Here is a 27,447-nt window from a genome sequence, read left to right as displayed (position 1 = left end):
AGACAAAGAATAAATACCATAATAAGCCATCTTTATTTAGGTGGTCTGTCAGTAGTTTATACTTGACTTCATTCAATTGAGATATTTATTCTTACTTATTTATTATAATTATTTATATCTTGCCTTTCAGGATGCAAAGCCTTCAAGTAACATAAAGATATATTAATCACAATCACAAACAATATTAGCATACAGCAGATCATAAGGATCCTTCCTGCAGGACAGAAAGCCTGTGGGAGGAAAAGACAATCCAACCTGAGCAGGCCCTGCTATCTCTTGCCTACCTTCCTCTCTTCCTTGGAATTCTTCCCACAGGGTAGATGATCCTGTGCAGGGAGGAAAAAGTTCAGATATTTTCCTGGGGAAAGATTGCCCCGGTATTCCCACTGTTTCTTTACCCAGGCAAATTTATGTTCTGGCTATGCGACCCTAAGCATTTTTGCTCAGAATTAACTTCCCTAAGTTCAATGGGACTTACTGTCTAGTAAGTGAGCGTATGAAACTGCCTTATACCAAGTCAGACCATGGGTCCATCTAGCCCAGGATTGTCGACACTGACTGGCAGCGGCTTTCCAGGGTTTCAGATGGGTCTTTCCCAGCCCTGGGTTGGATCCAGTTTTAAGCTCGATCAACTGCACTGGTGGAAGTGGACTTCCCACCCCCTCTTTCCCATGACCAGCTCTCTGAAAATGCTGCACAAGAGAGTCAGGACACCCTGCTGAAGGGGTGAGCTGTGCGGAGGGGTGTCCCCCAAAATGTAGCGGAAGGACCTTCTGTGAGCAGAGCCCTTTCTCTCGAGGAAGGCAGATCCTGGATCCAGTCCCACAGGAATGTAAGAAGATGCCTTATACAGAGTCACACCATGGGTCCGTTTAGCCCAAGTTTGGTCTTCAACTACCAGAAGCCTTTGCCAGCATGGTCAGTGGTCAGAAATGCTGGGTGTTGGAAGGCCAAAAATCCGGAGCCCTTTCTGCCCAGCCCTGCACTAGGGAACGGGAGTGCCAGCTTCTTACAGCTTTCATTGACAGTAGTATATGCATTTTATTATATCTCTTTATGAATGCACATGGTTGAAGTCTGTGGTGTAGTTTACACAAACAGATGAGGTGACGAACCTTTTTCTGGGCTGTACTACTTCAGACTTCAGGTGTGGCTGTGTGTCTCACAACTGAATCCTTTTGCAAAGAAAAAAAAATCATAGAATCAGAATAGTAGGGTTGGAAGGGGCCTACAAGGCCATCGAGTCCAACCCCCATGCATACAAAATTAGCACGTTACGGTGAAAACTAAGCAAGAGCTCTATATCTAGTGTGGAGGACTTTTTTTTCTTTTGGTATAAAAGAGCATTCATTCATACCCGCTTGCGCACAGTTTGAAGGAGTACGGTCCAGAAACAGGTTTACTGCCTCCTCAGTCACTGTTTACATGCTCTAGGGCATCTCCCGAGTAAGTTGAGAATCATCTTCCGAAAGGCAGGAGGAACGGCGGTGCAGCTCGGTAAGGTTAGACCCTGGGCCTCATGGTCCTGTGGGCCCAGCTCTAGATGGTACCTATTGGGAAAAACACAACTAACATTTCTCTCTGCAGCATTCTGTGCTCCATAAGTGGTACAGCATTCCTGACATTTTAGAACAAAGAAACAAAACCGAAAGGTTTGCCAGCCCCGATTAAAAAAAAGATATCCCCTGAGCAGGTGCAATTTTGCATTTTAAACTAACCCAAATCATGGCACCTCATGACTACGGAGTTTGCTTCTGCTCCCCTCATGCTGAGCACATTTACTTGGGAATCAGTACCATTTTGTGGTAGAAAAGGATAAAATATATTTTAAAAATTTAAAAATGTAACTGTGTATATCCCCAGTTGGCTGCCCTCTACTTTTAAGATGTTTTTAAAAACAAAAAATGCTGCAGGCCTGGTGGGCTCCTCCATTCCCATGCTGGACAGGTGCTGATGCTGGCCCTGTTTGCTCCCCCCCCCCCCACTCTCTGGATGGCTATAGGACAGGGCTGTGGACCACCCAAGGTCCAGCTGTAGCTGAACCACTGAGTAGGAAACACACATGCTCCTTGCATCCAAGGAAGAGGGCAAAGGAATTTTAAGTTATCATCTCTCCATGGAGATGCCTCTGGTTGGAAAGATCAGCAGATCAATCATTCACAGAGTGTATAATATACCTTCTTGCAAACAGTGAGGGAGTTGCTGTTTTGCTTGTCTGCTGACGTCTGATCCACAACTCTGGATTCCGTTTCTGGGTAAATACCTCATGGGTTTATCTCTGTGCTGTGAGAAAGTGTCAGGTTAATACCAGTTGTTATTTTCAGTAGCTACGAGGCGGTATCTCTGGTTTCTTCTGTGCAGAAAGCAAATATTAAGGAAAGATCCATGTGAAAATGGGCTACAAAACTGGGCCAAAGGGAGAAGATAAAAGGTCTGCGGAAGGTCACTGAAACGCCCCTAGCTAAACCAGAGGGTTATTTTAACTCTGTAATGTTTGCTATCAAGGGAGGTAGTGGACTCGGGCATGGTCAGAAGAGCCAGACTCTACAACCTGAAAACCTTTTTGATCTCTTCCCAGGTATATGTCTTCAGGTGTGAGTGGAAGATATTCTGTACATGCTCAGAGTCATTAATCTTTATAACTTCACAGGTTTCAGCTCTGCCGTAACCTGACACAGACTAACGCACGTGTGAGTGAGAGCAGCAGTATTTAAATGTGAGTGATAAATCTACACGAGAGTCAAGATGGTCAGAAGCAATGGGGTGTTTGGAAAACCCCTGTTAAAATCAAAAAAGTTTTCCCTTTCCTGAGCATTCCTCTATTGCATCCTTCCCAACCTGGCATTCTGCAGATGTGTTTGGCTACAAATCACTCCATCCCTAGTCCGCTGTCTGGAGATTATGGGAGTTGTAGTCAAACACCCGGAAGGTGCCAGGCTGCTCTATTGGCTGTGGTCCCATTCAAGAATGAAGTCCATTTGCAATTCCTGTCTCTGCTATGATGGTTTGATCTATCTGATGTTACTTATTAAATTAATTGGATGGTTGGTTTATTTCAGCAGGTTGGGCTTGGCAAGAGAATCGTGGCACACATGAAGTAACTTTTCTAGAAGAGTAAAATTGAGCGGGGGTGGGGGGTGGGGATGGTATCTTTCCTCAATCGTGTTTCCTCAAGGCCTGTCCCATTGGTAGAATAAACTGGGATCCTTGCAATATTCTTGTGTAAGTGACAGGAAACCCTGTGCCCATTCTCATGGGAATAGTTGCATTTCCATTATTCCAGCACCAGTATGCGAATTATGGGAGGGTTTCTGTGCTATTGTAGTTTCTCATTTCCATTATATGGGTTACAATTTAAAACTGGTAACTTCCAAATTGACCTGGAAACTGAGCTGAAAACAAATTGAACTGAAAACAAAATGTACACCAAGGGTGCTTCCAGAGAAAGGGCTCCTAGAGCTACCAATCAAAAAGCTATTCTATTTTTTCTTCCTTAATGATTATTTTTTCTGGTAAGAAAAAAGATGGAAGAAGTGGTTGGAAAACACAGGAGGGCTACAAAGTGGAGATGACAACATCTGGAACACCCCTCTCCCCCTGTAAAATTCCGTGAACAAGGCAATGCGAGTAAAATTCCGTGAACAAGGCAATTGCATAGTAAAAGCCTCATTTGGAAGCACCCTAAATCAGCCTTCCCCCAACTTGGTGCCATCCAGATGTGTTGACTGCAACTCCCATCATTCCTGGCCAGACTGGCCGATGCAGTCCAAGACATCTGCAGGGCAGCAAGTTGGGGGAAGGCTGCCTTAAATCTTCCCATCTTACAATGCTTCTTCAATCCACCCCATCCCAGCCTTTCTCCAAGAATAAGTAACTCTTGCAAAGGATTTCACAGCTTGAGAGGGTCTTCCCAGGGGTTCTGGCCTTCCTTGTGTCCCTTTGCATAGGAAGCTGCTGCCTTATATCAAGTCTGTCTTATCACTGCAGGGTTTCAGGGATGCCAGACATTGAACTGGAGAGCCCCTACATCCCACGCAGCTGCTCGGTCACTGAACTATAGACCCTCAGCTAAGCAGCTGAGCATATCAAGGTGCTTTAGACCACCAGACCGTCAGTCCATCTAGCTCAGTGTTGCCTCTACACTGACTGGCAGCAGCTCTCCAGGGCTTCAGGAAAGAGTCTTTCCCAGCTGTACCTGGAGATGCCAGGAAGATGCAGTGTAGGCTTGGCACATAGACGTTAAACTATATAGTAAAAAACATTCTTGGTTTACCTGAGAGGCATAGAGGAGGACATTATCTTTTTGGAATGTGGAGCCCACACCAGCCAGGGCTCTACTCGACTTCAAAAGGAACACTCTGGATTTTGTGCATTGAAAAACAATAGGAGAGAACTGATGCTACTTATGTAACATGGATTAATTGCAGCATTCTGGTTGTAGGCTAGAATGCATTATTCATTGCATTCACAATGATCCTGTGAGCTATGTTAGGCTAAGAGCTAAAGTCACTCACTGAGCTCCATATCTCAGCAGCGATTCAAACCCAGGTCTCCCCGGTCTTGGCCCAGCATTCTGCAGAGTTTCCCATTAGCACCTCTCTCTTTGGACTCGGTTACAAAAGTTTTTGAGAAAAGGATGCTGTGGGTACAGGGTGTGTGCATAACTAAAGCGGCCATTTTTGGGATAACAAATGTCTGGTACCTGGGCAGGTCCTGGGGCGGAGCCTTGTGAGTTCAGGGGTGGAGCTCAGCAGTTTGGGGCAGGCCTGGAGGCAGAGCCCAGAGTAAAAGCTGATTGTTCAGCTAAACTGCTGCTAAAAATATCAACAAAAAGAAAAGCTGGCCTAGCTTCTTTCTTTTTTGACAACTGGCTCAAAAGCAAAACAAATAAACACCAGTTGAGCCATTTTTTTCCTGGTTAGCTCACAGCCCTCTGCTTTGGCACATGCTCAGGTAATCAGAGCAATTTGCTCTGATCTTTGAATTGCCCTTCTGTGGGATGCTGGAGAGCAACTTGAGCATTCTGCATGTTCTGAAATGCACTGGCTCAAAGTTTAAAGCCTGGTGTGTAGCTACACTGCACCTTCACTCAACCTCAAGAATCCTCTCAAGAATTTGGAAAAAGTGGCTGCATTGGCTGGGAATGTTGGGAGTTGTAGTCCAACACATCTGGAGGGCGCCAGGTTGCGGAAGGGATTGGGTGCAACACCTGAAAGCCACAATTTCCTTTTGGTTCACATCTCCCAACTGACATGAAGCCTGCAGATTCTCTCTCTTGCTACCCTGGCTTTTCCTTTTCCTGCTTTTCCTCTGTTTTCTCCCTCAAGGTAGACTGTAGTCTCCTCGGGGCAGAGGCCCATCCCTTTTGTGTATGATACTGTGTAAAGTGCCATTTCCCTTTGCAGCACTACACACATATAAGCAAATAACGCCCGCAACTTTGACCACCGGCGGTGACTGGCAGCCACTCAGGAGGCAGGGCTGCCGGTGGTTTTGTGCGTGTGGCAGAGGAAAGAGACATTCTGGGAGCGACATCAGTCTGGCACGGCTGAGCCTCCTTTGGCCTCAAATAGGCCAAGAGCCAGTTTGGTGTGGTGGGTCGAGTGTTGGACTAAGACTTGGGAGATCTGGGTTCTAGTCCTCACTCAGCCATGAAGCTTATGGGGTGACTTTTGGCCAGTCGCGGATTCTCAGCTTAACCTACCTCACAGGCTTGTCTTGAGGATAAAATGGAGAGGAGGAGGGGGACGAGGACGTGGACGAGGACGACCACCTCCTTGGGCTCCTTGGGGGAAAGGCAAGATATAAATGAAACAAAGTCTCAGCAGTGTGCCTCTGCAGTAAGCTCAGCTCAGGGTGTGTGGGTGGAGATTACAATGTGACAGTCAATGCGCAGGCGAGAACTGGTGCTTGGGAAGAGGGGTGCTCAACTCTTCTCACTGATTCCTCCCCTGGAAACATTCTGGCAGGCCATTTTCCTGAGTCTCAGAATCTGATGGGGAAAGGGAGGTGGGGCGCAATTTAAAAACACACCCGAAGGGAGACCTTTGCAGGGAAGCATCTGTGGATCGGTCCCCACCTGTCAGTGTCAATTCTCCCTAGCATCTCCCCTCCCACCCGCCTGCTCCATCATTAACCATACAAGGCAAAACACAGGATTGGAAACCTCATGTTTGCTTTGTAATGGAGTTCCACTATCACTCCGGTTCTGTTTGCAGTGCGCAGATGGGTGTGTAACGCCTCAGGCCTGCATCACACTGGAGACCATGGAGGTGGATGGGTAGCGGAGTGTTCTCCAGTGTTCCCTCAATTTACACTTGTAAATCATCTTAACCAGACAGGCACAGTCTTGTTACTGTACCTCTCCCAAATTTTGGGACCCAATGCGCGACAGGGTGATATTAACTCTGGGGACTGCCTGGATTTCTGAGTTAGGAACACTGTGCAATTGCCAGACATATTTCAGGTGGCCTACATGCTGGAACATCTTGCGTAATCATAGGGCATGCTCCAGGTGCAATGGAAGGTTTTGACCTTAACGCCCTTCCAAACAGGAGTGGCCCATACACTGAAGGCCTCTTCTCCTCCCATTCCTTGAAACCATAAATATGACTCCGTGCAGTGCTAGATTTTCTCATCATAGATTGAAGGTCAGGAAACTCTCGTCAACTCTCCCTGGAAGGGCTGTAGCATAGCAGCAGAACCCGCATTTCTCAAGCAGAAGGTCCCGGGTTCAACCCCTGGCAACAACTCCAGGTAAGGCTGGAAATACACTGAGTTGCCCATCAGTGTCAGCAATACTCAGATGGACCAAGGGCCTGGCTCAGTGTAAGGCAGCTTCCTATGTTCCTATGGATTTGCATCCTCAGAAACTGAGTGACACCGTGACAACTTTCCCTTCAGTTGGCTAGCTGAGAAAAATGCAACCTGCTGATAAATGAAAGCAAATTCAGGTTGTTCCAGTGGCCATTCGACTGACGGGAGGAGCCCCTGTAGGCTGTTTTGGCTCTGTAGCCAGAAGGGACACATACAGCCGCATCCTAGGCCTGTTTACTTGGAAGCGAAGGCCAGCTGCGTTCAATGATGCTTACTCCCAGGAAGCACAGCCAAGTGTGTGTGTGTAAATAACTGATAGCTCAAACAGAGAGAGGCTGAAAAATCTTTTAATTACACATTTTGGCTTCTGCTTTCATCAGTAAATGTGTTTAACCCAATAGGGAAAAAGTATTTAAATAATGTTTGGTCTATGTTTGGGAGGCACTTATTTCCCTATAAACGAATGTGACTTGACTCCATCCTGTTAGAATCCCCAACGTGGCATCCTCTAGATGTGTTGGACTGCAGTCCCCAACATTCCCAGCCATGCTTGGCTGGGGATGATGGGAGTTGCAGTCCATCTCCAACATATCCGAAGGCAGGCACCAGGTTGGGAGAGGCTAGGGGATAACAGGCTACATTTTAAAAAATTTTACTGACTTCTTACAATGTTCAAATTTACATGATAAAATATATCATGATTTGACCTATAAAGTCTTACTTGGCTCGGGACTGCAATACCTGATGGAGTGCCTCTCCCAGCACGAATCTACCTGTATACAACGCTCATCATCTAATGCCCTCCTCTGGGCGTCTCCTCTGAGGGAAGTTCGGAAGGTGGCAACAAGGGAGAGGACCTTCTCAGTGGTGGCCCCCCAATTGTGGAATGATCTCCCTGATGAGGCCCACCTGGTGCCAACATCATTATCTTTTCTGTCTCAGGTTAAGACCTTCCTGTTCTCTCAGGCATTTGGCAGCATATGCTTTAATCAAGAGCTGGATTTTTCTTGTTTAGTGTTTGAAATTGTTTGAGATATATGTGTGTTCCTGTGTGTGCAGTTCATATATATGTTTGTATGTAAATGGTTTTTATAATATATTTCTAAGGTTTTAATCTTTGTAAACCTCCCAGAGAGCTTTCGTTACTGGGCGGTATAGAAATGCAATAATAAATAAAGAGGAAAAGAAAGTATTTATTTAATTAATTTCCCGCCTTTTCCCCTCCTAAGTAGCCCAGGGCGGCAGACATAGTCCTCTCCATGACAACAACCACCCTGCGAGGTGGGTTGGGCTGGCAGTCTGTGCCTGGCCCCAAATCACCCAGCGAGCGGCCATGGCCGAGTGGGGACTAGAACCCGGATCTCCAGACTTGCAGCCCCCTAAGAAAGTCGTAAGGACATCAGAGGAGCCCTGCCGGATCAGACCAGGGGTCCAGCTAGCCCAGCCTGCCGCTCGCCCCGCGGCCAGCCAGCGGTTGCCCAGGGCCCCGCACGCGGGACACGAGCGCAAGAGCGCCCTCCCGCCCGTGTTCTGCGGCAGCTGGCGCGCCCAGGCTCACTCGCTGCCTCTGGTCCTGCGGGCAGCGCGGAGCCCCGGGCGAGCAGCGGGGATGGCCGTTCCCCGCGGGAGCTCGCCCACGCCCCTCAAGGCCCCCGAGCCGGCGGCCACCGCTCCGTCCCGCGGGAGCGATCCCGCAGCTGCGCGCCGCGCGAGGACGCCCCCTCGGCGGCCCCGCCTCCCCGCAGCTGCGCGGGGCGCGCCCGGGGCCCTGGCGTCAGCGGCGGGGCGAAGCGCCCCTGCCCGCCTCGCCCGCGCCGCCTCCTTCCCGGGCAAGCCCGGCGGCCGCCGCCCGCCCGCCCGCCCGCGGGGCGGCTCCAGCCAGCCGCGGAGAGAAGCGGGCCTCTGCCCTCCCCGGCGGCGCGCGGGGCCGCCCGGTGGGATTGCTGCCTGCGGCGCCGCTGCCCGGGGCCGGCCGCCGGCAGCATCCTCGGCCCGAACAGGTGGCGGCGGCGGCGGCGGCGCCGCCCTCGCCCTCGCCCTCGCGCGGCCGCCGGGGAGGGGCGGCCCCGCGCCGGGGAGGGCCGGCCTCGCCCCACGGCCCCAGGCGGGCGCCGGGCCCCGGCCCGCCGCAGAAGCCCGCCGGCAGGGAGGCAGCGCGCCGCCGCCGGAGCAGGAGGCGCCCGGGCACAGGTCAGCGCGCGGCGCGGGGAGCCGGCGAGGGGGGCGCCGGGCCGGGCCGGGCCGGGCGGGCTGCCGCGAGGGGGCGGCCCGGCCGAGCCCGGCTTCGCCCGTGCCGAGCCCCCCTGCGGCGGCTCGAGCACGCAGCGCCGGGCCGGGCCGGGCGAGCGGGGCGGGGGCGAGCGGCATTTCCCGCCCCGCTCGCCAGCTCCCCGCGGGAGGGCCGGGCTGCGCGGGCCTCGGGCGAGAGCGGCCGGGCGAGGTCTCCCACGCCGCGGCGGCGGCCGGGGCGCGTGCGGGCCGCCTCTGCCCGCAGGGCCCGAGCTCTTGAGAACACGCCCCGCCAAGACGGGGCGCCCCGAGCGTGTGGGAGCGCCCTCCCCTCCCCCCCCGGGAGAGCGCCCGGCCCCGCTCAGCGCCCGCCCCGAGCTCCCCCCGGGAGATGAGCGCGTGCGGGGGGCCCCTTTCCCCGCCCCACTCGGGCAGGCCGGCGCAGGGAGAGGGGCCGCTGGGCTGCCCCGGGCGAGTGTTCGGCCTCCGAAGCCGGTGCTTGCTTCAGACGCGCGGGGCGGCGGCTGCTTGGGAAAGAAATCGCTCCGCGCCGGGCCAGATCTTGCCCCAGCGGGGCCCCCGCCTGCCCCGCCGCGCCTGCCCCGGCAGGTGCCCCAGCGGAGCCCGACCCGGCGCCCTCGCGATGCGCTGGAGCGCAACGCCCGTCGCTACCAGCCAGCGTGGGAGCTGCAGCCCGACACATCGGGAGGCGCCAGGTCGGGAAAAGCTGGGCCACTCTGTCGATCCAGCCTTTGCCCAGCCTGGCTTTCTCTCTGTGTTGGACCGCCAGTTCCCTCGTCCACAGCAGGGTGATGGGCACTGCAGTCCCACACATCTAGAGGGTGCTCCCGGGCTGCGGGACCCTGGCCCCTGGCCCCCAGGTCCTGCCCCAGCTGCACCCTGGGGGAAGGCTGCCGTGCTCGCCCCCTCTTCGCCCAGCCCCACCAGCCGCTACGTTTCCAGGGAGGTGCCTGGCTTCACACCTCCCCGCAAGCCTGGGATGTGCTCCGAAGAGCTGCACCGAGCGGCTCTTAGACCGCCATGAGTTCCTTTTCTCAGCAGCCGTAGGAATGTGGTGCCCTCCCCAAGTGGCCATTTGGAACAAAGGCAGCCTGTCCGACATCATTCTGTTTGGTACGTCTTATGGGAGTAGGTTGTGCTGTGGTCCTCCAGAAAGAGGAGGGTCTTGCGGTGTTTGGCGCGGCGAAGCGCATGGAGCGGAAGGACAGATCCTTCCCCAAGGCACGGGTGGACAGAAGGCAGACCTGGAGCCGCTGGTAGCTCTCCGGATGATTTGCAGTAGATGTGCCAGGAGTTCTGGCTCCCATTTCTTTAGCAAGCATCTGGCCGATTAACAGTGGTGGTCATCTTATACACGTACGTTGCGCGGAAGAGCCTGCAGTGGGAGCCAAAGACTCGTTGAGGGGCTTGCGCCTTCTTGCGCTTATGGCTGGAAGTCTGGGCCAAGGTTTCCTAGGGCCGATCTGCTCCACAGCTGTATACTTCTTTTTTTTTAAAGACCAGCTTAATTGTCATGGCTTCCTCCGAAGAATGCCCGGGGATCGTAGTTTGGCGAGGGAACTGAGAAATGCATTCTGTGTAAATATGCACAGGCTTGCGCTGCTCAGTCTGTGGTATAGAAGTGCTGGCAGCTTTGACTACGGATTAACTGGGCACAAGTTTGCCTCTGCCGTTTCATGCTCCCCCCGCTGGACATGATTTTTCAGCAACAAACTTTGGGGTTTGCTACTGAGGATATTCTCTGGAAGCAGCTGCTGCATTTGCATTTTTATGGCTGTGCCTAAAAAGGGAACATGTGAAGAGGTCCACCAGGAGTCATCTTATTGAGTGAAGGTCAATAGAGTGAGGAGTAATTCACCCTCTTTTTTGGACTCGAAGGTCTTACCAGTGGGGGCTTCAGGATATCAAAGGATATTTTCACATATTCTGCATAAATTGGAGTTGACTTAAATCGGTTTGCAACATGAATGTAAAATCTACATTGCAAGCAGCATATTCACTTTCTCTTCTGTGCTCTCTCCTGTGTTAACAATATTCATGCATGGCCCAAATAGTGCAATTGAGGTTGCCAACTTCTCAACTGGCCTCTGTAGCTGTGCCTCTTGCAGGCAGTTACAGGTAATGCTGCTTATCTCCATGTGCCTGGTGATTGCTCTGCACACTAAGCTGATGTTAAAGACACAAGGGAGAGCCAGCGTGGCGTAGTGGCAAGAGCGTCGGACTGGGAGCCGGGAGATCCGGGTTCTAGTCCCCACTCGGCCGTGGAAGCTCACTGGGTGACTTTGGGCCAGTCACAGACTCTCAGCCCAACCCACCTCGCAGGGTTGTTGTTGTGAGGATAAAATGGAGAGGAGGAGGATCATGTAAGCCGCCTTGGGTTCCTTGCAAGAGGAAAAAAGGCGGGGTATAAATGCAATAAATAAATAAATAAAAATAAAATAAAATAAAAGAGCAGGGCAGGGCAGGGCAGGGCATTTCGCATCTCGAAAAGGGCTAAGCTGAAAGATGGGTTTGGTTCCTCGGCCGCATACCTAATCATATTGAGTAGGGAGGGCATTCCATTGAACTCAGCTTGACTGACTTCTGAATAAACAGACTTGGGCTGTAAGTGGAATGTTTTGTAGCACAGCCTTCCTCGACCTGGTGCTGGGGATAATGGGACTTGAAGTCCAACCCATACAGAGGGCACCAGGTTGGGAAGCTTATTGCCGAAGAAGAAAAAGCAACGGGTTGGCGTACAATGAATGGGTGTTGCTTCCAAATGTGGTTCCGACTGCATAACCGTGTCACGTTCCTCAGAGCCCACCTTTTTGGTGAAGCACTTGTTTCAATCCCCTGGTCTCCATCCCTTTAAGGGGAGGAACCGTAGCTTGGTTCCTCCCCTTAAAGGGTAGAGCCTCTGCTGCACATGCAGAAGGTTGCAGGTTTAATCCCTGCCATTGCTAGTTAAGGGGATCAGCTCAGTGGGGCGCAAATCTGCTTCAGGTTTCAGTCAGAACCAGTGATTTCTGACTGGTTAGCACTTCGCACCTTGATAACTCCCTTAGAGTTCTGACTGAAACCCGGAACGGATTCACTGCCCCACTGACATCGGAGCCATCGGCCTCCACTGATCAGGCAGCAGGCGACGCAAAGGGCCTTTTCGGCCTGCGACCCCGAGCAGAGAACAGCGGGCTCCGTTGGCTACGTTCCCGCTATGCAGCAGCGTCCACCACGGCATTCCTGTGCATGCTTACCTCGAATTAAGTCCTACTGTGGGGCCCGGCTGCCTCTCTCGCTGCCATTGTTGGGGGGTTGTGCTACCCTGCAAAGCACCCCGCACAACACTGACGGCGCTTGTGGCTGGCAGGCGGCAAGAGCAGGGGGAGTTTGCAGCCCTGGGCTTCCGAGCATTTCCCTCGCGCTGCAGGTGCAAAGAAACTGGAGAACGTTGTTTGCGCAAATCGGTAAACACTTGCAGTGCAAGTGATCTCTGAAATATGCAGCTAATTCCCGTGTTTAAATAACTGAGATAAGAGAGTGCGGGACGAAAAGGGGCCTTGCTGGCTGCTCCCGGATGCTGAAAGTGTGAACGGGCCTCGCTGGAAGTGTGTTGACCTCGCTGGAGAGGTTGCACTGCGTGACCCGAGAGGCGCACCCCTGGACCTTCCGGGGGTGTCTCAGAGGAGGTTTTGGTGCAATTTTTGAGCACAGTCCTGAGAAGATTGTGCCCTAACTGTTCCCTGTGGTGTAACGATGCCAGCAAAGTGGGAGTTACCGCTCTCGGACTGCACGGTGCTTCTGAGGCGCCCCCAAGAACATCACCAACCCAAGTAACCTCTTGGGTTGTTTGTGCAGTTGGGGCACAAGAAGTGTGGGGCGAAGTCACCATCAAGGGTCAGTGGGGGAAATGAAAGGGGCTGTGTGCCTTCTTTGACGTGGAGCCGTAGGCTTCCGATGCTAGAGGTCAGGGGCCTGTTTGGGTCCCCCAGAAGGAGCTGCCTTATTAAACAGTTTAGAGTGACCAGTGGTCCAGCTAGTCCCACCTCTCCCAACCTGGTCCCCTCCAGATGGGCTGGACTACAACTCCCATTATCCCCAGCCAGCATGGCCATTGGACAGAGATCATTCAGTTCCTGCGTGACCTGATATTCCTTATTACAGTTGTCCTCCTCCTGGGGCTTTCCCAATGTGTTGGACTACGGGCTTTTTACACAAGGCATGTATCGTGTGCTTGTCACTCCCTACTCACGGTTATTTACGGGCTCTTTATATGATGACATGAACCTCCAGCACTTTTACCAAGTTTTTTTAGGGCAGGGAAAGTGCGGCATTTAATTGTGAAAGTGAAAGAAAATGCTGTTCCTACTTGTGTATTTGTGCTATTCTGCTATACCACAGTGCCACCTAGAGGTAATATAGCAGAAAAGCTGGAGAAGAAACGTTCCTCGTGAAGTGCTTGGATCTCAGTTCTGCAACGAAACTGGAAGTACATTCAGCCGATTAATAGCCTCATGTAGAAAAGCTCTACATACAGACCCCAACTACTCCCCAGCTGGTTCAACCGGTGCTGGCAATGATGGGAATTGGAGTTCAACACAACTGGAAGGCCCTGGGTTGGGGAAGCTGCTTTATTAAGATGCTTAAATAGGTAATGAAGTCAGCGGTTAGGTGCTGGGACCCTAACCTGCAACCTGCAATCATCAGATATTCTTCCCCTCTTTACTTGACCTCCCTTTCCTTCCTTTGCTTGGGTCAGTTTCTATGTTGTAAGCTCCTTGGGGCAGAGGCCTGTCCACTCGTTCTTGGTTCAGGGATGTACAGTGGAAATACATCATGTCCACGCAAACTCCCGGTTGCACTGTCGTGGTGCCCGCTACCTGCCCGACCTGGCTGTGCAGCGGCCGATTCAGGCTCATGGATTCACCCTGGGTAGGACCTGCTCTCTGGAAATTCCCCGCGGATCAGTCTGCTTTTGAATGTCTCCCTTGAACTTAGCTGATGGTGCTGCCGGTGCAGGAGGCGAAACGCGGCCTCCGAGCGCGTGTCTCTCCCGCACCCGCTGCAAGCGAGGAAGGCGTTGCTGGGTCACACCCCTCAGGCCTGCAGAAGGGAGTGTGGCAGGCTTGGCGATGAACAGAGGAGCTGTGTGGGGCAGGCTGGCTCTTGGGCCGGCTGGGGCTCAGGTATGATGGGTGTTCCCCGCCCCCCTGAGACTGAACAATAGCGGCATTCACCAGACACAAAGGTGGGGGTGCTTGACGCTGCAGCGCTCGAGCGAGACCAGGAAATAAAAAGATACCAGTTGGAATGCGGAGGCTGGTTTGGCTGGGAACTCAAGAACCCGACACTGTTTTTCTGCCTCACGAGTGGCCGCGAGAATGCCAGGGTGGCGGCCTTGTCAGAGCGGGCCTTGGGTGCGCACGTCCTACAGCAGCCTGGCCCAACTTGGTGCCCTCCAGATGTGCTGGGCTGCGGTGCCCGTCTCTGTGGGGATGTGATATGGGAATGATGGGAGCGGTAGTCCAGTACATCGGGACGGCATCAGATATAGGCGGAGACAGATACAGGGACTCCAGTTATATAAGGTATCCTAGTCTTAAACTATTTAGGGCTTTCACACAGTATGGCCTGCGGTTCTCCTTGGCCAGGAAAATAATAATGTGCATGGGGAGGCTGGAGCACAATCTCAAAGCAAATAACTTTTTTCCTGATTGAGTTTACCGCTCTCACGAGCTTAGGTAAATAACGTTTGCCTCCCTTGCCAGGAGGGCAGTGGAGCATAATTCATTCATGTTTGCAAAGCCCTTGAAAATCCTCCGGCAAACACAGCCAAATGGAAATAGCTCCACTACAGAGCTCCTGCCCCCCCCCCCCACTACGCAGGAGTGCTTGCCTCTTTCGCCATTCTGCCAAACTGTGCTTCAGTTCCCCAACTTTTTTTTAAAAGAGGAAGCTTCTAGCCCTCATTATGCAGAGTGTAATCTTAAAAGCTGATTTTTTTTGATGCACAAAAACGGTGCAAACCAGCTAATGGTTTGGCACGCCAGCTTCAAAACCACCTTGATCGTGGCGGTCTTTGAAAAACAAAACCTACAGAGTTGCCTTATACCAAATTGTCCATTAGACCAATCTAACCCAGTATTGGCTGTTCTTTTTTTAACTGGAGATGGAGAGCATTGAGCCTGGGGCCTTCCCCTCTGCGCTGCCACAGAGCTATGGAAAAAGCTGGCAGGGCACTGACAGTCTGGAAGGACGTTCCAGGGAGAAGGCTAGCAAGGGAGAAAGGGAGAGCTGCTGGAGGCATTTGGGTGCCTGAGGGTAGGGTATGAGGGGACGCAAGAGCAGGATGTTCGGGATGGCACCGTTGGAGCACTTCAGAGGTAAAGTGAAGTGGATACTTAACTTTAATAAGACCAGCGATGCAATCTAGTGGTTTGCATTGTCGGTCTTAAGTGCCAGTTGCTGTAGTTGGACTAGGACTTGGGAGAGCCGGGTTCTAGTCCCCACTCAGCCAGGAAGCCCACCAGGTGACTTTGGGCTGGTCCCTGACTCTCAGCTTAACCTGCCTCACAGGGTTGTTGGGCGGATAAAATGGAGAGGAAGACGAGTATGTAAGCAGCCTTGGGTTCCTTGCAAGAGGGGAAAAGGCAGGATATAAATGTAACAATAAATAAATAAAATCCTATAAATGACTAGTCCCGTTGAGTTCAGTGGTGCTTACCCCCAGGTAAATGGGTATAAGATTGCAGCCTTATGCTGCGATCCTAAACTCATGCACTAGGAGGTAAGTCCCATTGAACACATGTTCTGAGTGAACATGCGTAGTATTGTGTCGTGTGCGTGCGTGCGTGTGTATCTATATATCTGTATACATCTATATAAAATACTCTTCAAAATCAGGAACAACACTTGAACGTACTCAAAAGGTTGAATTCTGAAATGTGGTTGAATTTATGCGCAATTTTGATGCTGGACTACCAGAGAGTAGCTTCGCTGAAAGAAGCCGCGATGGTTGCGTAGATCACTCTTTATGAATGCTGAGGTCTAAAACATGTCTGACAGGCCTCATTTCTGTAGCCTGATCTAGGGCTGGGCATTTGCCAGATCAAAAAAGATTTTGCTTCGTTGACCGGTCAAATGTGGTCCAAGAACGGTCAAATATTTTTACCTCATTCGCTTCATTAGAACAACGAAAAAAGATACATACGTAGCTGGGAGGAAGTCCCACTGAGTTTCGTTGGGCTGAATAGATATGTATAGGGCTGCACTAAAAGTGAAGGAAGAGAAAGCCGTGTGAATCCTGCCCAATGAGAAGTGTCGGTTTCTGTTCCATGGCTGGCAAAGGATTTGAATGTTTCTGCCAGTCTGTTGTGACAGGCATAATCCGGTAATTACCTTAATTATCTCAGCTGTCCAAAATCACACGGGTTTTTAGAGGCTCACCTGTCATTCGTTGCGTGGGCGCAGCAGGACTTGTGCCATGGCAACGTAGACTTTGGATTCTCTGATCCGAGTGGATGTTGCATCCGTTCAGCCCGCAAAAAAATCCTGCCCTTCTCTGTGGAGTAGCCTCCCTCAACCTGACGCGCACCAGATGCGTTGTTCTGCCATTCCCACCATGGCCACTCTGGCTGAGGCTGGTGGGTGTTGTAGTCTGTGAGATCTGGAAGGCGCCAGCTTGGGGGAGACTGGTTTATGGGGATGCCCTGCGCCCTATGGGGTCATCTGGCAGGGTTTAGCAAATTCCCCACTAAAGCATTTGCAGGCCACTCAGAATTGAGTTAGCAGCACTCAACTAAGGGCTTTTCTGTGTGGGGCATTTACCGTGTGTTCGTCATTCGCTTTTCACGGTTGTTTATGGTCTCTATATGGACAGGTCGTGACCCTCCAGTTTTGCTTCTGTGTCTAACCAGCACTTTCTGCAAATTATTTAATTTGAAAGCAAAAGAAACCACTTTTTTCACTTGTGTATTTGCATTATTCTGCTATGCCACAGGGCCACCTTGAAGATATGTAGCGAAAAAGCAGGACAGAAAATACTCCTTGTGTAGTGCTTGGATCTCAATTCTGCTGATCTCAAATTGGGATCTCAAACCCAATGCTGAGCACGAAGTAGCTGAGCATTCGCCTACTGCCTCATTGGCTAGGGACAGTTCTTGTTTCCTAGTACATCCTTCCCCAATGCAGTGCCCTCCATCTGAGTTGGGCCACAGGTCCCGTCATCCCCAGCATTGGCCATGCTGGCTTGGGAATGATGTGAGATGCAGTCCAACGCCCACACCCCTGACCAATGTGGTGGTGCAGTGGCATTTTCAGGCTGGCCAGTTAGGCCTGAGTTGCCCCATGGAAAGCCTGCGCGGGTCTGTCGCCGTCTGAATGCCCCCCTTGAACGCGGCGAATGCTGTGCTCGGCGTGGGAGGTGAAGCACAACTGCAGAGGGCCCGGGCTGGGGGGGCTCCTGTAGGACAGGCCCCTAGTCCCTGCCGCCCTGAGTCTCTCGAGGCTAAAGCTCTTGCTTGGGGTTCGATGCCTTGTTTCTCGAGTACACGCGCATGTAAATCCGGGGTGGGGAACCTCTTTCAGCGCAAGGGCCAAGTTCCATTTTGGAGAAGCTCTCAGGGGCCACCTTCCAGTGGTGGGCAGGGCCAAAGGGGCGGGGCCAAAGGGGCGGGGCCAAAAGCGCCAGCCGGTTTCAGCTTAACGCCCTTCCTGCCAGCAACTAAGCCTTGGGAGAGGCATTCCGGCCTTTCAGAATGCGGGGAAACCTGAGCTCAAGCTAGAAACCACCAACCAATCGGTGCTTGGGGGAGGAGGAGTGAGGCCTGGGGAAAGGGGCGTGGCCACCCGGGGAACCCTGGGGTGTGGATTGGGGCACCAGCAGGGCCGGAGGCGTCCGCGGGGCCTCCAGCCCCCCACCCCTGCTGCAAATGCACATCTAGTGCACAACCTGCCCCTTCGCGTGACACGGAGGGTGAGATTCACTTGGAGATGGTCGAGTACTTTTCCGGGCTTTGAACACCTGGCCGTTCAGGCGGGCATTTGGGGCGGGTTATGGGTTTTTAGAGCTGTGTTGTTTTGTTCAGTTGATTATGTAAATTTGTTGTATTTCATGTTGTTATTTGCATTGTACGCTGCCTAGAGTGGCTGGGTAGCTGGCCAGATGGGCAGCTAATAAATCGAATGAATGAATGAATGAATGATAAGCTATTCCAGGACAATTGTGTTTTTCTTTAACACCCCTCTTCCGCCCTTAAATCATGTGACACCATCCAGGACGTGGCAAAGTTGATTCTGTCTTGGCTTCCCCAAACACAAAAGGCCAGGGACTGCTTCCCGTTCACCCCTTGTGTAATCACCTGTTGAGTTACTAATGTGTTTATCCACAGCAGTTGTACAGTGAGTAGACCCATATCTTTGGTGAGATAGTCTACCAAACATTCTTAAGTTTTAAAAGAAGAAAACGGTTATGATCTGCTTACGAATGCACCACTTCCAAAGCTTGGGTACAGGATAGGCCATCGAAGAGTAAGTGAGCAAAGCTTTCAGCAAGGGGAGCCGACGGGAGGGGGGATAGGGGGTGATAAAAGAATGTCTGAATTTTCATTTATGAAATATAAGGTTCGCACTGGATATCTGCTTTCTACTGAGTCAGACTGATGATGCTGAAGTTGGTTACTAGATCCCAGTTCCTTCTTTGCACAAACTCCAAAAGAGAGTTCAGTCAATAAAACTGAGTAACAGAGTATGATTTGGGGTGGCCAGAAGCTTGATCTAGAATGCAGAGAGCCCATTCATTCATTACTTGTCATTGCCGTCTGACGTTAGTGTGTTTTCTGTAAAAGTGACTGTTTTGATTGGAGAGAATCATCGTTCATCTTCAAGGGGACGGTCTCCCGATCACGGAGATGAGGTAGCCCTAAGCTTAGCTTGGGGTGCAAGAACATTTAGACGTGAGGTCTTTAGTGATTTAATTCTCTTTCAAAGTTTCGCGCAAATAAGGACCTGGAAACTAATAACCAGCTTCAGCATCGTGTCAGACTCTTGGTCCATCTAGCCCAAAACTGCCTATTCTGACTGGCAGCAGATCTCTAGTATTTTATTTTTATTTATTATTAACATTTATATACCACTTTGTTTTTTTGTTAGAAAGCCATCAAGGTGGTGCAGTAGAGAAGGCTTTTCCCCATCTCTTGCTACCTGATCTTTTATCTAGTGGAGATGTTGGGAAATGAACCCAGGAGGGTGCTGTGGCACTCACGTCCTGCTTGCGGGCTTCCCATTGGGGCAGCTGGGTGGCCCCTGTGTGAACAGAATGCTGGACTAGATGGACCCTGGGTCTGATCCAGCCTCAGGGCTCTCCTTACATTCTTATGACTTCTGTGTGCAAAGCTGGTGCTCTTCCACTGAGCTCTGGGGCCCTGCCCAGGACCAAAAGCCCAAAGGAGACTCTGTATCAGGCCTAGAGGGCAGACTGGCCCAGCGAGCCCAGACAGGCTTTTTTGGAGCCCAGGACATACGTGGCTTCGTTGGTTTTGTGGTAACATCTCACTAACCCCAGCTAAGGTTTAGGGCTCTGTGGTGCTTGGGCTGACTTGGAAGCAACGAATTATTAGGTAATGAATGTGTACCTCACCATTCTGCCTGAAACTGGCTCCATTCCCCAAGGCAGTGCATGTCTTAAAGCCGTCAATAAATAAAACAAAGGAACTAGCCATCAAGCTCTCCTAGAAGTTTAGACTCTCGGAAACCACCCCGCCCAGCGCTTGGTCCTTTTTCTGCCGGAGGTGCCTGCTCCTGCATGCACAGCAGGCGCTCTGCCACTGAGCTCCCCGCCCCCCCAACTCTGTCTCTCAGTGGGATGATGTGTTATTCCTCCCAAGAGGTGACTTTGGCGCTCAGTCTCCCCAAATAGGAATACTCATGTGGAAGAATCGTATGCAGGGTTCGGTGCAATGAGATTAGGTGGGGGTTTCTTTCAGGTCTTCCCCACTTTGCTGGAAGAAATTCTTCCTGTTGTGGACAGCAGCACCCCCAGGAGGAGTGGATGGGGCTCCTGTTTCTGGCCGCTGTCTTGTGAATGAAGTCCACAGCCTTTATTTATGTATTAATTAAGCGTATGTCCTGCCTTTCCAAGACAAATGGTGGACGAGGGTGACACACCTCCCTTCAAGGAGCATTTCTCTGGGGGCTTCCAGACGAGGCTTTTATGACCTCTGCTTCAGTCACAGAAGGTTACCGGGAAGCCTGCTGATGGCGTCTTCTACTCGTGACCCTCGCATGTTTTCTTAGTTACTTCTGTGTTTTCCCTTAATGCAGAAAATCCGTCAAGGAGAAAAAGTCGGAACAGCTGCACAATGTCTTCTGTTTGCTGCCGCCTGGAGCCCTCTGTCTGGGAAGCACCCTCTGTATCTCAAGAGGGGTGACATTCTAGCTTCCCTCTTGAGGGTGTCTCTGCACTACCAGCCTAAACCACTTTAACCGTCAGGGTTCATGTGCCTTCCTGCTCACCTCGATCAAGAGGTTGGGTTTCTCTAATGGAAGACTCCCAAAGTCCTTTTGAAAGAAGCAATGCCACAGTTAAAACTGGTTTGTGGGTGAGCCCTCCCATAAGCACTTTGGCGGCTTGCTTGTTCTGAAATCGCCTTCCTTTTTGTACCCACCAGCAGCCACGGTGCCTCCTGGGATCAGATGACAACAATGGTGATGGGAAACCTGACGGAGATCTGGTTCCAGAAGCTCGACTCGATACTGAGGACCCTGAACCAGACGCTGTGCCGGACTGAGCTGTGCCCCCAAGACACAAAACACGGGAGGGAGGATGGGGAGAAAGAGACCTATGCTTACATGTACATTCTCTTTGTGATGATCCTGTTTGCTGCAACAGTTGGCAGTTTGATCCTTGGGTATACCAGATCCCAGAAGGACGTGGACAAACAGAGCGACCCGTACCACGTTTACATCAAGAACCGGATGACTATGATATGAGGGACAGAAAGAGAACGAGGAGAGGGGACACAGCCGTGGAGACACTCTCAGCGGCATCCTTTGCCAGAAGAAATTTCCCTCTTGACTCCTCTTAGATTCTTCCTTCAGGAACTAAGGCGCACCTCCGTTCAGATGGTGTGCAAAGGAATATGGATGGGTAGAAGTGGCTTTGATTCCAAATTAACAAGAGCTGTTTTAATTTTTAAATAATAAGTTTCACTGATTCCCTCCTCCCACAGTATACAATAAACTGATCGGTTTGCAGGAGTGAAATGAGATGTGGCTGTCTATGGTGGGAGGTCCGGTGGAAGTTCTCCTCTTGTACTGCTCTTGTTCATTTCCATGGGTCTTGCGCGTGCAGACACACGAGCTGCTGCCTGCCAGACTTTTCTTTGCCTTTCCGTTTGAAAAGATGTCATATTTTGATGCAGGCCTGAGGCTAGTTGGAGGGGTGTGCTATGAGAGAAGCCAGTCTGTACAAGCCCTAGAGCCCCCCGCTCCAAGAATATGACCTGAACGGGCCCAGAATCAGAATTCCTTCTGCTGTGGGATTACCCCATAGCTTTTCTCCTAGTATTCTTTCTGCTAGGTTTTAAAGCAAATTGTGGGCCTTTGCTCCCCTGCCCCCCATTTGATTGCCCCTGAGAGCCAAACCTTAAGGATTGTTCTCTTTTTATCTCTCACGTCCACGTGTAGCAAGTCCCATAATGAATCATGGGTGTTAGAGAAGAACATACCAGAGTATGTGCCCTGAATCTGTTGAGTTGCCCCAATGACATCATTTGCCTTACTGCAAGCCTGCCTCTTCTCTCTGAACTCAGCAGGCACATGCTGTGCTCTGGAAGGTGGAGCAAACCTGCGGAGATGCGGACATTACAACGGACAAGTCACTGGGACGCGCACCTCTCCCCACCCATCCGAGGGAGCCTGTTTTCTTCCAGGCCCGTCCCCACGATGGCCTGGTGGTAGTGCTCTGCTCAGTTGCTCCCCCGCCCCCCCAAGGGCCAGCCCCCTCTGTTCTAGCCACGAGGAAGCCAGAGCCCTTTCTCACACACCCCATAAGAGCCGCAGGCCAAACACAGGCCAAGGGGGAGATGTGCAGGGAAGCGGTTGTGGGTGAGGCCCTCAAGATAGGAGATGCATCCCATTCCCTCAGAGGCAGGCAGTGCCCTGCAGTGTGGTGAGGCAAGCCACGGCAGGTACCGCTCACCTTGTGGGACAAGAGGATGCAGTCTTCTCCACAAGGAGCCTTCCGTCCAGGCCCGTACAGAAACCGTACAGAAACAAAGCGGAGCGAGGCAAGGCAGCCACACCGGAGACACCAGTGACACCGGCGAGTGGCACCTCGGCTCATTGGGAGGTTTCGTGGATGAAGAGCTCCAAAGCTCCCGTGTGCTGATTTGCTGCAGAAAAGACTTGGGGCTGCCCTGATGGGCAGCGAGCCCTGAAGGAACAGCAAGTGGCATTTATCCCCCCCAGCGCTTACAAGGAGTGGGAGGAGCGGGGCAGGCGGCAAAGTATCTCTTGCCTTAACCAGCCAGTGGGTCGGATCCAACCCCTGGCCTTTGCATCTCCTCATCCTTGTTCCCTCACATGAACAGGAATGCGGTCTTTGTGAATTTCGCACTCCCCCGAACACCACGAGCCACCTCTCAGCTCAAAGGGCGTGTCAGCATGTCTAAAACTGTTTTGAGAGAAAATGCATTGCGATGGACACATCTAAAGATGTGTTGAAATGCTAATTTGTGTGCAGCTCTTTAAAAATGTATCAGAGATTAATGTGGGATTGAGACAGCACAGATGTATTGATGCACACGTGCAAAAGTGACACGGATCTGAAAAGGGGTTGATTTCTGCCCCCCTCCCTCCATCATTAGCTTTCTTGTGGTGCATCTACATCACAAATGTAAAGTGGTTTAGGGCACCATCCTATGCATGTTTTGACAGAAAAAAGTCCTACAACTCCGAGCATTCCCCAGCTAGCCATTTTGGCTCTGGAATGTTGGGAGTTGTAGGACTTTGTCAAAACATGCATAGGATTATGCCCTTAATTGTAGTGCCCTCTTCCCAGGGAGCGGACGTGTTGCGAGGGAGGCTACCGATCTTTCACAAACAATTATTAGTACGATCAGTGCCCTTGCCAAACTACAGTTCCCAGAATTCCTTGGGGGGGAGCCATGCCAGTATGTTGTGCACACACGCCCATACACACACACGGCTATATCAGACCAACCCACATTCTGCCCTGAAGAGGTGGAATTCTGTGACCTGCAACAGACTTTCCAGTGCTGAAATCATCAAGGCCGCTTAGCTGTGGTGTCTAGGAACAAGAGTCACCTACAGTCTAATCCTGAGGATGTTGACTTGGAAGTCAATCCTACTGGTTTCAGTGGGGTTTGCTTCCAAGTGAGTGTGTTTAGGGCTGCAACCTGAGGCGGGCCGGCCCTACCTGAGGCACAGTGAGTCGGCTGCCTCGGGTGGCAGACGCTGAGGGAGCAGCAGCTAAGGCGCTGGAGGCCACAGCTATAGACGCCATGCAGCCTGCCTGCACCCTGAGCTATCTTGCTGTCCTCGGTCGCACTGGCAGATGCTGTCCCAGCACCAGGGTGGAAGTCAGATCCAACCATCACTGTCATTGACTTCTGTAGGTGGAATAGGGGACCGCCGTTTCATCTTGTGCCTCAGGCAGCAAAATGTCTTGGGCTGGCCCTGAACTGGAGCCACATAAATCTAGCTGGCAGATTCCGGAACATGGGAAGGAGAGAGGTCCCCGATAGAGTTGGGTGGCTGTTTTGTAGTGGTTATGTCCCTGAGAGGTTTGCTTGAAATTCATATGCATTTTTGTGCACGTTTCTCCTAATGCGTGTATTTTTATGCATTTTTGCCTAATATCCGCATTTTTTGAAAGCTGTTTTCTTAACATAATGCATTTTTAATATTATTCCCCCAATTTACACCTTTTTGTATGCATTTTTTGGAGAACTGCAAATCGTAAAGGAGTTTTGGCTCACATGTGACCTGAACGAAATTCTCCCCCACTCTACAAGAAGGCCTGAGCAAGACTCCATTGCTCGTCAGCACCACCTTGTGGTGATGGCCTGGCACAACTAGATGTGACACTGTACATGTAATTAGCCATTGTGCGAACACTTTCTGAAAAGTAAATACAATCCAGAGTGTGTGTGTGTGGGGGGGGGCTTTAACTCTTTGCCCCATCTATGGTCTCATTCTGGCTCAGGTCACCCCATGCCTGCTGTTTGCATTGGAAAAAAAGCTTTCATTCACACCAATGGAAGCTTTCTTTTTCCAGTGCAAGTAAGAGTCATGCCCTGCGCCAATCCGGATCTGGACCACAGTGGGGGACAAAGGGCTAAATGCCCTAACCACGGCTAAGGGTCCCAACCCAGATCAGACTTCTGCACCTGCTGTTTACTTTTAAAATGCCATTCACGTGATTGCTAATTGCACGAATGGTGTCATGTCTATGTGGGGCGTGATTTTTATGTCCCCAAAAGTGCTTTTGTGGATTCTTGGAGGGAGGAGTCAAAGGAACGATTTCCTTGCAGTAACGATTTTTCATGTTAAAAATATTTTATATTGTGACATCTCAGGACCAGGGCATTAGGTAAGAAAAGCAGGGGGGACATGATAGAGGCTGGAAGATCACAAGTGGTATCAACGAACTAAATGAAGAACAGCAGGCAATTTCACTCAAAATGCAGGAAATCACGTGTCTTCTTCTGAAACGGATGGGCAGAGAAAGTTTAAGAGAAGCACGAGGACATACTTTTTTGCAGAGTACACAGCTGGCTCGTGGATGGCCACTAGAATCTGTAGTGGCCTTATTCGAGTGGCCGCTGGAGTATGTTGTGATGGCCACTAGAATAAGGATGCAATCCTATGCATGTTTAGACAGAATGGCTGGCTGGGAGTTGGAGGACTTTTTTCTGTCTAAACATGCATAGGATTGAGCCCTAAATGGCTTTAAAAAAGAGAATGAGGCACTACAACTCCCAAGGACAGTAGATGCCAGGGTTGTGGCACAGCTCCCATTCATTTCAATCCAGTCCTAGTGGATTGTGCTCCAGAATTTCCTCCAGACTAAGTGAATGGGCAACCAAATAGCACACCATCCCAGAGAACCCAGCCCCTGAGGTAGTGCTGATTTCGGGATAACACCTCTCTCAGCGGTCCTAGATGACAGGGAGGAGTGGAGGCTGTGACAGCTAGGCCTGCTTTGATAAGATCACAAGCTCCATGGAGCCCTAGAGTTGGAGGGGGCTTGCAGGCGATCAAGTCCAACCCCCTACTCAGTATAGGAAATCTAGAGCTAACGCATACCCACCAGATCCCTGTCTGGTCTCTGCTTGAAGTCTGTCAAGGCAAGACAGGCCCCCACCCGCATGGGGAATTTTGTCGATCTGCTTTTACCACTGAGAACATGGGACGTTGCCCTCTGCTGAGTCAGACCTTCCAGGCCGGCCCTGCCATTGAGTGCAGTGAAGGGGTGGCCTCAGGCGGAAGATGCTGGGAGGCGACAACACAGTGCTGGAGGTTGCTGAGGGCCGTGCAGCCTGCCCTGGCCCCCGAAGCTAATCTGCTGCCTTCGGGTGTGGTGGAGGGTGCTGTCCCAGGGCTAGTATCGAAGAATGGCTCAACTGCCAGTGCAGCCGGCTTTTGTACATGGAATGGAACGCCGTCTTGTCCTTTGCTTCAGCCAGCAAAATGTCTTGGGCCGGCCCTGAGACCCTTGGTCCATCTAACCCAGTATTGTTGACACTGACTGGCAGCAAGGGCTCGCAAGGGTTTCAGGCAAGAGTTTTCCCGCCCTGCTTGGAGATGCCGGGGATTAAACTGGGGACCTACTGCATGCAAAGCAGGGGCTCTGCCACTGAGCTACAGTCTCAACTGAAGTGTCTCCTAACATTCAAGTGAAATCTGCCCACCTGTAACTTGATCCCATTAGGTCTCATCCTTCAAAGCACACGTTTTTACCTTCTTCTGTGTGCCAGCCTTTCAAGCATGCTGTCAGGGTTACAGTCATCCCCTGCCCCCTGAGTCCGATATGACGGCCACATAAAAATGGGCCGTGGGTTTTCTGGGTGGGTTGATATTGAAACCTTTCCATGTCACATATTGAGAGTGTGCACGGTATTCTTTCTGCAGTTCTTGAAGTTGAGGGATCCGTCTGTGAACAGTTACATATACTTTGAGTAGTATTTACATTGAAGTACATAATTAAAACAAATTATTATTGTCTAATGTTCATGTTTCCTTCTCAGGTATGTGCTAGGTGATGTCAGCACCCCCCAAAATTGAAGGGAATAATGCAGATGTCCCCCAGACCCTTTAAGCTGGTCCATGAACATCCTATACCCAAGGTCACGACGATTTGTGCTGTCATGCAAATAACATGAATGATAAGGCATCTTGCAGTGCAGCTTATCTTACTTTGGCCAACCATCCCTGAGAATTCAAATGGATTTACAGCACCCTTTCCCAACCTGGGGCCCACCAGATGTGTTGGACTGCAACTCCCATCATGCCAAGCCAACTTGACCATGCTGGCTGGGAATTATGGGAGTTTTAGTTCCACACAGCTGGCAAGCACCCGGTTGGGAAAGGCTGATTTATGGACTCACCCACAGACACATTGATCTGCAGAAGTGTTACAAAGGCCTCAGTAGACCGGGGGAAACACCAACAACTGTTCTTCAAAGAAAAGACAAGGGGCACAAAACGTCACATTGTGGTACAATTCTGCTAAGAAGAAAAAGGAAGAAACAGAAAATGGGCAGAATGGGAAGTTCACAAACTACTGACTTCAACAAATCATTCTCAGAATTGATCAGATCCACACACATCTATTCCAGTTTTGTAAAACATGATAGATAGATAGATAGATAGATAGATAGATTTAAAAATAACAAAAAAATTATTGGTTTAAAGATCTCAATGTGCATTTATATACACATTACTTTCAAAATTATTATATTATTTCACATTACATCCTAATGTAAGCTGCCGCCTTTTACAAGCACTTTTCATGCCTTTACTTACAAAGGGCTCTTCTTCAAGCAAATATGATTGACTTGGATTGATAGTTTTGGTTTCCCCATATGTTGAGGACAATTGTATCATCCTTTCTGGGCTGGTCCTGCAGCGGGCAGCGCCTGGGTAAAAAGGAGAAAGTGACGGAACACCGCGGGTGGCTCTTTTGCGCTATGGTGGGAGGCTTGGGGAATGGGAGGGAAAGCGGCGGCGAGGCTGAGCGCGTCTGAAATTGCATTAGAGGACAGGCAGCCACACCACAGGAGATGAGAGGTGGGAACCCTTGCGGTGCTGCAGGGCGTGGCTGGGAGGAGAGGGGCGCTCCTGGGTCACACGCAGGTCCATGGACAGGAAGTCCAAACA

General features: G+C 51.1%; 2 protein-coding genes and 1 long non-coding RNA gene across 12 annotated transcripts in view; 1 reads left to right on the top strand and 2 right to left on the bottom strand.

Moving 5' to 3' along the window:
• Positions 1–16: 16 nt before the first annotated feature.
• On the bottom strand, positions 17–5,863 carry LOC146349266 (uncharacterized). The gene is made up of 3 exons (XR_014788930.1): positions 5,705–5,863; positions 2,178–2,283; positions 17–1,550 (listed from the first exon to the last, which is right to left on the bottom strand). It is a non-coding gene; the product is annotated as an uncharacterized LOC146349266 (long non-coding RNA).
• Positions 5,864–8,944: 3,081 nt separating this feature from the next.
• KCNE3 (potassium voltage-gated channel subfamily E regulatory subunit 3) lies at positions 8,945–21,303 on the top strand. Of its 2 annotated transcripts, none has more exons than XM_084842381.1 (2): positions 8,945–9,006; positions 20,712–21,302. In XM_084842381.1, exon 2 carries the CDS (start codon positions 20,737–20,739, stop codon positions 21,031–21,033), a length of 297 nt encoding a protein of 98 aa, XP_084698507.1. In that variant the 5' UTR covers positions 8,945–9,006; positions 20,712–20,736; the 3' UTR covers positions 21,034–21,302. The 2 variants fall into 2 exon arrangements, 1 of the variants encoding a protein (XP_084698507.1); XR_014788928.1 differs by lacking the exon at positions 8,945–9,006 and adding an exon at positions 9,204–10,179 and having other exon boundaries at positions 20,712–21,303.
• LOC146349264 (maestro heat-like repeat-containing protein family member 7) overlaps positions 15,884–27,447 on the bottom strand; it is a 64,570-nt gene continuing 53,006 nt past the window's right edge. For 6 of the 9 annotated variants that reach the window (XM_084842368.1, XM_084842364.1, XM_084842371.1 and 3 more), the window contains one exon: positions 15,884–27,206. The gene's annotated coding sequence lies outside the window, so the exon portion shown is untranslated. The remainder of the gene's footprint in view (positions 27,207–27,447) is intronic. The other 3 variants (XM_084842365.1, XM_084842367.1, XM_084842369.1) reach the window with 3 other exon arrangements.

This window comes from Heloderma suspectum, chromosome 3 (genome assembly GCF_057233095.1).
Source record: "Heloderma suspectum isolate Gila_16-S chromosome 3, 16-S_ref, whole genome shotgun sequence".
NCBI classification, from domain to species: domain Eukaryota; kingdom Metazoa; phylum Chordata; class Lepidosauria; order Squamata; family Helodermatidae; genus Heloderma; species Heloderma suspectum.
The sequence above is the reverse complement of the archived record's forward strand: the minus strand, read 5'-3'. Positions and strand labels throughout refer to the sequence as shown.